This window comes from Mytilinidion resinicola, assembly GCF_010093595.1.
Source record: "Mytilinidion resinicola strain CBS 304.34 unplaced genomic scaffold BDZ99scaffold_26, whole genome shotgun sequence".
NCBI classification, from domain to species: Eukaryota; Fungi; Ascomycota; class Dothideomycetes; order Mytilinidiales; family Mytilinidiaceae; genus Mytilinidion; species Mytilinidion resinicola.
The window spans coordinates 8,948-17,972 of record NW_022985462.1 but is presented as its reverse complement, the minus strand read 5'-3'; the positions used below and the strand labels follow the sequence as shown (position 1 = coordinate 17,972).

Below are 9,025 nucleotides of genomic sequence, written 5' to 3'. Positions count from 1 at the left end.
TGGAATGCTGACGGCTGTTGGTGGTGGGTGTGGGGCAGTCTTATTTTTTTTCGCAGTGGGACCGTAAGGCGCTGACGGAGGGGGAGAAGACGTATCGTGTTTATGAGCAGTGCGATGATCATTGGGTGCTGCAGGAGGGGAAGTGGAAGTTCAAAGCATAGTATTGTGACGAATCTGGCGCCGAAGGCGGAGGTGCCGTATTTTGGGAAGACGGCGTGATGCGGGTGTTTTGAGAGGAAGGTCTGTCACGTGTTGGAGTGAGGATGGCGGCGAGGATGAAATTTGTGGAACTGATGGAGTTTTGGAAAAGATGAGGGCTTGAGTTTGTGAAAGGAAAAGGTTGGAGAAGTACAGGGTGTTTGACACGCTCATTTTGACCTTGTACTGAAACTCCGATTTGGCTTTTCGTACCGAATGACTTGCGGAACTGATACCGGACCCGGTGCTATTGACGTTAGTTGTCTTTAACTTTAGGCACCGCAATTCCGAAGTACAGCCCATGAGACCGCGAGAAGAAGATTCCAATTCAATGCCTTATAATACAGCCCGTATGCAAGTAGGTCCCTTGCCCGTCCAGCTAACCCACCCGTTCCGTTCAAAGTACCTCAAAATCAACTTTTTCCCACTCCGGAATTCAGCGCTATCGGACCCAAGGAAAAGTTTGTTTGGAATGGTGTTGGGTTTGAATGAGATCGGCGTGGCCGATTACAGGTGCTAGCGATGTGCGCCGCTGCAGGGCGCGCGGCTGGATCCCCAGTCGTCGGATTTCCATTTGATGATGTCGCGTCTATGATGAGAATTTTTTCATAACCTTTACGATGACTAAAGGGAGTTACTTTAGCAGACGTAGGTTAGGCTCGAGAGGAGGTTCGAACGTACCATGTAGCGCCACGACGCTGAAAATGAAGACGACTGAAAGTGTCATCACAACGACCGGGTCGACCTTCAATCCGGGAGATTCATCGGTGTAGAGTCCTGAGCGCACCATTATTAGCATACGTTCATATCTCCATTGCCCTCAAGTCCATGATCCGCAATTCATTCCAGGCTTATGGACCCCTAAGTGGAATCTCCATGTCCAAGCCCTTCAAAGCCACAAAATTCAATGGAAACAGTGTACTCACGCAACATCGTCGAGCTGCTTCCACCCGCGCCCGCAGCCCGCGTGCTGCTAGGCCTCAGATTCGCGGTCTTCTCAGCGCGGTCCTGCGCCGCCTTCCTCCTCATTACGGTCGCAGGGCCTCCTGGGGGTCGGGGAGAGACGGTGCGCGCAGTGGAGGAGCCGGTGGAGGGAGGGTTGGTGGGGGATTGGGGGCGTGGCGAAGACTGTGAGAGAATGAAGTCAGCTTGTGTATTGTGGAATATGCGACGTGGACTTGGGCAAGCAAAGGGGACTGAGGCCAGCCATCTCTGTTGAGATAGTGCGCTTGGTCGAGGAGGGGAATTCAGTATAATTGCGATTTATAGCGAAGCGATTGATCTTATGAGCAGGGTGGGCGCGCCGATGGTCGGGTTCAGGAGCTTGATGGCGGTGCTCAATTGTCGTGGTGTGCCCTGCTGTGGAGTAGAGAGATATGCTTACCATGATGAATGATGTATCGTAGAGAGTCGAGAGGCTAGAATTGGTAGAGGTAGAGGGAGAAGCGTCGAGTTTATGTTGTCGGGGGTGGTACTGGAGATGGAAGCGTGGTGTTGAGGACACGCTTCTAGAAACTTGATGAACAAGGTTTAGCCTCGCCTAAATTCGAGCTGCATTTTGTGAAAGGGTGCATAAAAAGAAGAACAGCACGCTAACGATGATATAGTTTTGACAGAAGGTCTCTGAAACCATCAATTGTTTATTGGCAAGAGGAAGCTCCAATACATGGTCTCATGAAAATATTGAAGAGGTTGCGCTGGATGAATGTATGTCAAAGCCACCTTGAGCTTTTGAGATGAAACACTTCGAAGACTAGATGTAGACCCAAAAATACAGAAACAGTACAATATTCACGGCGTAACTGAGTTAGGATAGATATGTGTATTAACTGGTACCTTTGTACGGACATAGTAGCATCTCGCATTTCACCTCTTCGCCCCAGAGCACATTCAAGTCACGTGTACTCAGGGGTCATCATCAACAGGAAAAATGCTAGTTCTCCGGGATAAGCGCCCGTTAGTAAATAAGACACCTAAGACATCTTCACATGCTCCCGTGTTTCAAGTTCAACTAAGTTATGGAGATCACCGCAAGCATCAAGAGCCTCAATCTCGCAAAACAACTTTTTCCCATTAACCCAGATCGCAACCACCACCCGGTCCATGCACAAGTTGCCTGTTTTAACGAAAGACCTAGACAGATATTCAGACCCCCCGTCCGTCTTCCCAAAAGCAATCCGACCCAGCCCCAAAGTTACAAAGCCTTTAAAATCTCAGACACCGCCGAACTACCGAAACCCTCAAATATGGCAGATCCCAACGAAAGAACCCAGCCAACCTTGAACAAGAAAGCAAAGCAATAACTACTCCCCGAATTGCCCGTGTACACAGCTAAGACCCCAGATATTCCCATGAGGAATAGATGGAACCCGCCAAAAGTTTCCCAGCCCTGCGCAGAGAGACAGACAGATTGAGCACGACGCACGCCCGCCCATGTAGACCCCGAGGGAAGATGCAACGAACGCATGCCGACACATGCAGAGAGGAAGAATAGGCCCTTTGTTTCCCAGGATGACTTTTTGCACCGACCGACCAGACCAGACCATTTGTTCGATTTCCCCCAGCCCCAACCAAGACCGACACAATAATGCCCGGGACACCTTGAATGCAGAAACTCCGGATTGTGCATCGATCAAACTCCACCAAAATATCACATTTTTCTAGCCCCAAACGGAGGCTTGGACACCAAGGGTATTCTTGGAGGGTCCCCAGACGCCGCTGTTGCTGCCCCAGCCAAGACCGACACCCTTGTCTGCCACGCTGGACGACGGGTTCGACGAAGCAGACGAGTTGTGGTCGTTATTATTGTTGTTGTTTTGTTGCTCACTGGCGTTGTACGAGTAGCTCAAAGGAGAAGGGAGAGGGGTCGTGGACCGCTTGCTTAGAGGAGCACCCGGGGGCGATGCCTGGTTCTGAGCAGGACGAGTGCCAATTGGAGCTACACCTGTAGCGGCCTTTGCCCCTTGGCGGGGTGGAGATCCGCCAGGGGATGAGTTGGATGTGCGGCTGGACTGCTGCGCGTTCTCGAAAAGGTTGAACGAGGTGTTGGGTTGAGAGGAGGATGGCGAAGAGTTGCTGGTGGCACGTTCTTGCTGAGCTCCTGCACTGGTGTCCTTGCTCGACATCTGCTCCCGAGATGGCATCTGGACAGAACCTTCACCAGAGGCGCCCTGGGACTGCATACCGAAGGGGTCAAAGGCCAAGGGAGAGGCACCGCGGCCGGCGGAGCTGGTGGCGACTCGAGCGTCCTGGCTGGAGGTACGGGTGCCCTCAGGTCCGTACAGCGTGGAGCCGTCGCCGTAGAGAGCACGGTGTTGGCGGGCAATGAGCTCACGACGGTCCTCTTCACTCATCGCATTTGGACTCATGGATCGATCGGATTTCGCACCAGAAACGTCTGCATGTACACCTGAACCGTTAACCAACAATCCTTTTACATTTACTGCCCAGATTCAGAGTCCTTACTCCTGTGATACTGCTGCTCTTGATGATAATTTCGCAATTCCCGCTCCCGCTGAGCCGCCATCCTCCGCTTAGCCTGGGCCATCTGATCGGCGTCGTTGGGGCGAGGGGCGAAGCGCTGGTTCGCATAGTAGCCTTGAAGGTTGGACGCGGAGTGCGATCGGATGCCGTCGTATTCGCTCACGGAATGGTGGCGCTGGGGTCCGCCTGGGGTAGGTTAGTATCAATTGAGAGACTTAGGGGTTTTTGAGGGCTGTCTTACCATACTCGGAGTAAGGACGTCCTGCGTTGATGGGCATGGAGTCCCGACGACCAGGTCCAGGAGTACCCACACCAAAGGACTTTCCGCTCTTCGCGAGGTTCTCGGCAGCACGGTCGACCTCTGCATCAATTGATCAGCTACCATAACGTGAATTTACCTCATCGTAATTGGCGATTGCAAGTGACTGTCCACAGAACAGCCACCGATCCTTTCGCCAAAGTATCGAATTGAGAGAAAGTTGTAGACCATAGCAACTAACATACCTTCGAATTGGGCGCTGAAGGCGACGATCTCATCCCGGTTCACGGTGGAGCTGGCACCTGTGGATTGTTATTGAGTGTCGTAATGTATGCGAAGCAGCCAAAGGACGTACCAGAGCGCGAGGGCGGAGGCTGCTGTTCCCACGAGGGCTGTCGCCCAGGAGCCGGCCAGGAGGCATTATCGTAGTAGGACATGGCGACACGACGGGAGAGAAAGGCGGCGGGCGCAGTGTGGGCTCGGAGGGAAGATATTAGGTGGAGGCGACGAGCGGCCGGGGGTGAAGCGGCGAAGAGGGAGCCTGTAGGGGACAGGTAACAGTTAGCGATGCAAGTCGCACATAGGCAGACAATGAATCAGCAGCAGTGGCTTGCTGAGGGCGTGGAGGAGCAGGATCCGGGCCAGTGGTGGGAAAAGTTTTGTTGCGCCAGAGGACGGCACGGCGGAGGTTGGCAGATGGCAGCAACGTACCGAGGAATCTCAAGGGCAGAGCGGGTGAAGGAGTGACCAGTCTGCAAGTCTGCCGGGACCGCAGAGGAGAGAGAGGCGACAGCGAGGCTGAGAGGAAGGAGGGTGGGATGAAGAGGACGAGAGACTCGACCAGAAGTTGAAAGGAGAGCGGATATCCGTATATTGTCCCGAGTTCATTTCCTTCTGCCGCTAACACCGCTTACGGGCCCTTGGGCCTCTGCACGGCGAGCCTGCACGCCATTCTAGCTCTGAGCCGAGCGGCCTCGATATCTAACATGCCTCTCTCGTTCTTCACCGCGCTGGGCTCTGCCTGGCACAGGTAAACACAGCGCCCAAGTGGCGGGCGATACCGCAGTTCCATGGCGCCCACGCGCTTCATGACGTTCCCACCCACTGGCCCACGGCGCTCAGGCTGGCAGACCTGTGGTTGTAGTGGATGGATGCAGGTCGATTTAGCGATGGATGCTCCACCGGCGGCCGGCCAGGGAAGGTCGTAGTGGTCGCAACGGCGCGATGCCGGCCGCCTCCTTTCCCTAGCCCCACGATGGACGAAATGAAGCCGCGACAAGTTTTGTATCTCGCGCGCCTCTGCAGCCGTGCATTCTGTCTGCACTCGGCGCTCTAAATACTGGGTCGCAACGGGGTTGCCGGGCTGGTGGGTGCTGCTGGCCTCGGGACAGCGCGCCAGAAAAAGTCCTCATGCAAGCACCCCACCTCTCGCAGCACGACTCGATCCCTGCCACCTACCGTTAGAGCTGCGTGAGCGGGTGGGAGGTGTCTTCCTTCAAGCCACCAGCCGTGGACGCACGAATGCCATGGGAGGCCCCAGTCACCACACCCTCTCCTCGTGCGCGCGGCGCGGCCTGTTGCTGTCTACCGACGCTTCCTCCTGTCCGATGAAGCGCGACGACAAGTATCGTTATGGTCTATCACGTGCCGATGTATCTGCATCAGGACGGCGGGGTCGACCTACCACGCCGCCCTGCATCCGAGAGCAGACATTCACTTCCAACACCAGAAACTGCCCGCTAGCCCTAGTGCCCGCCTATCATCACTCTCCGCGCCTAACGGGCAACGATCAGACGCAGCTCTCTGGAAAACTCGGCATCGGGACGGCCTGGGATGCGGAGATGATGCAGCCGCCACTGTCACTCGAGCCCACCCGCCCAGCGGCCCAGCGGTTGCAGCGCTAAACAGAGCATTGGCCGTGGGAATTTGCTTCTTTGCGCCCTGCACGCCGAAGCCAAGCCCATCCGCGACCACATGCTGGCGGCTGTCCGGGGCAACATGCTCCGCGTGTGCAGGGCGCAACCCGCGCGTGCATCTGGAGAACACCTGGTACGAGGCCGTGGCCCTGCAAAGGTTAGAAGCGGTGCAGCAACATCAACGGGTGGCTCATAAATGGGTTGGCCGCCTGTCTCACGTCAACCCAGTGCACCTGTATCACTCGGTCACCGTTGAAGCACCTGCAACAGTCCTGGTGAGCCTTGGCTTTGTTACAGCGATCTCTATGTAGGTTGCAGACCACAAAAGCAAGATTCGTCTACGTATGCAGTCATTCTGCTCTATCTCTCTTTCTTCGTCATCTTCGTATTGAGCATCCTGTATCGATCTCTACATCATTTCACAACGCCGTCACTCTTGGCTGTAGACCAAATGTCACGCTTAGTGTCATCCATCGTACAATACCTTAGTATCCAACCGTCACGCGCAATCCTATAAGCGTACTCATCTCTCACTCTCACCAACTAGTCCCCATGTAGAAATCAGCAGGGCAATTTCAAGGCTCCCACTGCGTCGGATCCTACCGTACACAAGGTCACCAAACTTAACTGGACTTCATCAGCCTGACAGGTCAACCACAGCATGATCCAAAGGACGCACGTACACCTGCGGTTAAGTTCGAGGCATGCCTCACGTCTCTCTCTCGTGCGTCAGAGAAATGCACATATGACTTGATACTAACTGGCCGTTTGCCTGCTGTCTAACAACAGCGTCCCCAATAGATAGTAGAGTCGCAACTACATTAACCAACCCTACTCCCATTTAGCCACCGGAACCACTTCCCAGGATATCAACGCACACCTAGCACACACTTCGACAGTATACACCACTCCACGACCCCCCAAAATCCTCCACACCTGCGCATCTTCCTCCCCAAGCCTATCAAAATGCCATCCCTCCTCGCCCTCCCCCCCGAACTCCTCCTCTCCATCGCCGCCCACCTCCCCCCCGACGCCATCCTCTCCCTCAAACTCACCCACCCGGCCCTCAACAACACCTTCCCTCCCCTCCGCAAATCCACCCCGCTGACCCGCTGCGCCCGCCTCGCCTGCCTCGCCTACCTCCAGCGCCCCTCCCCGACAAACCTCATCCGCTGCGTCCTCTGCAAGGCGACCTACCCCGCCTCCCTCTTCAACTCCGCCGCCAGCCCCACCTGCCTCCCCGCGCCCTACTCCGCGTCCACCGGCGGCCGCCGCACAGAAGTCGTCGAGCTGCCCGCCCGTTTCTGCGCCTGGCACGTCACGCGCCTCGCGCGCGTCGTGCGGGTCGCGCCGGGGTCCGGGCAGGGGAACGGGTGGACGAGCCGGGTGGAGCAGATGTGCATGCATTGCGGGGCGGTGCAGGCGTGGCGGAAGTGCGGGTGTGAGTGCGGGAGCTGTGGGGTTCGCGGGGTGCGGACGTATACGCGGTGGTTAGATAATGGAAGAGAGTGCCGGGGGTTTTTGTTTTGGAGGGAGGAGAAGAGGGGAGAGCTGTGGGTTAGGGAGACGTGTTGGAGTAGTGGTAGGTGGAAGCTAGGTGGGTTTTTGGTTATGGGGTGGGGGACACTGTTGTGGGGATGAATGCTAATGTTTCTTTTTGGGGGGGGGCAGATAAGTCGGAGGTGGTGTCGTATATCGATATGCCTGTGCAGTTTGAGGAGGAAGACGACGCGGGACCTGTGCAAGATGGCGGCGATGATTCCGACGACTAGGAAAGCAACACGCTTAATGGTAAATTGTAATATTTCTTCATTTCGTCTCTTTCTACGACGATACCCACTATCCAAGCAGCGACGGCGTTCCAGCTCATCAACCGTCTCTAGATCAACCGTTCCCAACTCATTTCATCCTCATATCCGCACACATCAACCGTGTCCTCCTTGTATCCTCCTCCCACCCCACGCCCCCTTTCTCCCCATCCACCTCCACCTCATCCACAAACCTCACCCGCCTCCCCGCGCGCCCTTTTTCCTCGTCCACTGATCTCACCCTCCCCTTCCCCGACTTCCGCCCCCCCTCAAACTCCAGAAACTTGGCATACCCCCGCACCCGCAGCGCACACCACCACTGCACGCCCGTCATGGCCACCACGACTAGCCCGATCACGATCTGTAAAACCCACAGGCTCGCGCGGCACCGCTCGGCGGTCCAGAAGCCCAGCATCTGCTCGGCGTCGCGCGGGGGCAGGATGGTGCGCTGGTACTCGATGCCGGCGCAGAGGGTGCGCGGCAGGGAGGCGAAGGCGGGGAGGAGTAGTCGGGGGATGGTGGAAATGAGGGCGTCGAGGAGGAGGTGGTGGGAGAAGATTGTTGTGAGGGACGGGGAGCGCTGGAGGAAAAGAAGCGTTAGCGATTGGGGTTGGGAAGTTTGGGGAGGTAGGAGGGCAGGTTAGGGGGGTTTGGTGGTTGGTGGGTTGGGTTTGCGTGGTGGTTTGGAAAGCGAAATTTAGGGGTTGTTTGAGGTGGAGTGGTGCTGGAGAGGGGGAGGAGAGAGGGCGGCAAAACATACCTTCACAGCTCCAACAAGTCCCAGAAACGACAACGCGGCGGCCCAGATGCAGTAGAGCGAGAAGTTCAGTCCGAGGTGGAGCGGGTCGGTGGGCAGGTGTTGGAGTGCTATCGCGGAGAGGAGGTGGGTGGGGAGGGAGAGGGCGCTGAGCACGAGGGTAAGCCGGCTATGATGCTGTTAGTATGGTATGGAAGAATGCGATCTTATGGAGCTTGTCGCGACCGTGCAATCAGAAGTATTGACACAAACGTACCGGCCATGGTCATCACAGCTCCTCGTCTCCATGTGTAGTGGTGTGAGTAGCTCGACGCTGTCGAAAGCTCCAAGTAACGGTTGTATTTGTTGTCACACGTCGCTCCCGTCCGGTGTCTCTCGGGAATCCCTCGGTGCGCTCAACGCTTCGCAGTTCGCAGTACGCAGTACGCAGACCTCTCAATCGTCTCAAATCACCAACGCGCAGCGTTCTTCACAATTCAACGTCAACCCAGACAGCATAAGCAAAGGTTGCAGAGACAAAGGCGCAAGTTTGCAGGATCGAGAAGAGCAACCTCTCGGGCGCCCTCGGGCTGTTATAAATCAACAAGGCAGCCTGCAAGTGTGA

General features: G+C 56.0%; 4 protein-coding genes across 4 annotated transcripts in view; 1 reads left to right on the top strand and 3 right to left on the bottom strand.

Annotated features, from left to right (window-relative positions):
- Positions 1 to 644: 644 nt before the first annotated feature.
- Positions 645 to 1,844, bottom strand: BDZ99DRAFT_165045 (Pre protein translocase Sec Sec61-beta subunit). Its single transcript, XM_033712904.1, has 4 exons — positions 1,583 to 1,844; positions 1,125 to 1,326; positions 880 to 975; positions 645 to 822 (listed from the first exon to the last, which is right to left on the bottom strand). Exons 1-4 carry the CDS (start codon positions 1,583 to 1,585, stop codon positions 788 to 790), a joined length of 336 nt encoding a protein of 111 aa, XP_033570416.1. The 5' UTR covers positions 1,586 to 1,844; the 3' UTR covers positions 645 to 787.
- Positions 1,845 to 2,679: 835 nt separating this feature from the next.
- BDZ99DRAFT_165029 (uncharacterized protein) lies at positions 2,680 to 4,817 on the bottom strand. Its single transcript, XM_033712903.1, has 6 exons — positions 4,652 to 4,817; positions 4,296 to 4,481; positions 4,186 to 4,242; positions 3,923 to 4,042; positions 3,664 to 3,867; positions 2,680 to 3,607 (listed from the first exon to the last, which is right to left on the bottom strand). The coding sequence occupies exons 2-6, from the start codon at positions 4,375 to 4,377 to the stop codon at positions 2,859 to 2,861; spliced, it is 1,212 nt and encodes a 403-aa protein (XP_033570415.1). The 5' UTR covers positions 4,378 to 4,481; positions 4,652 to 4,817; the 3' UTR covers positions 2,680 to 2,858.
- A 2,011-nt stretch (positions 4,818 to 6,828) lies between these two features.
- Positions 6,829 to 7,173, top strand: BDZ99DRAFT_364189 (uncharacterized protein; the record flags this gene model as incomplete). The annotated part of the gene is made up of 1 exon (XM_033714722.1): positions 6,829 to 7,173. A coding segment is annotated over one exon (345 nt), but the record flags the coding sequence as incomplete, so codon positions are not given.
- Positions 7,174 to 7,626: 453 nt separating this feature from the next.
- BDZ99DRAFT_575954 (uncharacterized protein) overlaps positions 7,627 to 9,025 on the bottom strand; it is a gene marked incomplete at its 5' end in the record, with an annotated part of 1,883 nt that continues 484 nt past the window's right edge. The window contains 2 exons of the mRNA XM_033728523.1: positions 7,627 to 8,244; positions 8,425 to 8,590. Coding sequence (XP_033570413.1) covers positions 7,756 to 8,244; positions 8,425 to 8,590 — 655 coding nt within the window. The 3' untranslated portion in view covers positions 7,627 to 7,755. The remainder of the gene's footprint in view (positions 8,245 to 8,424; positions 8,591 to 9,025) is intronic.

Bases quoted from the DNA above. Each gene is read 5' to 3' on its own strand.
- BDZ99DRAFT_165045 (XM_033712904.1), bottom strand. The intron at 976-1,124 runs GTGAGTACACTG...TGGTGCGCTCAG, and splicing joins AAGCAGCTCGACGATGTTGC to GACTCTACACCGATGAATCT. The intron at 823-879 runs GTACGTTCGAAC...AACTCCCTTTAG, and splicing joins CAGCGTCGTGGCGCTACATG to TCATCGTAAAGGTTATGAAA.
- BDZ99DRAFT_165029 (XM_033712903.1), bottom strand. From the start codon at position 4,377: ATGTCCTACTACGATAATGCCTCCTGGCCGGCTCCTGGGCGACAGCCC. The intron at 3,868-3,922 runs GTAAGACAGCCC...AACCTACCCCAG, and splicing joins ACGTCCTTACTCCGAGTATG to GCGGACCCCAGCGCCACCAT. The intron at 3,608-3,663 runs GTAAGGACTCTG...TTAACGGTTCAG, and splicing joins AGAGCAGCAGTATCACAGGA to GTGTACATGCAGACGTTTCT.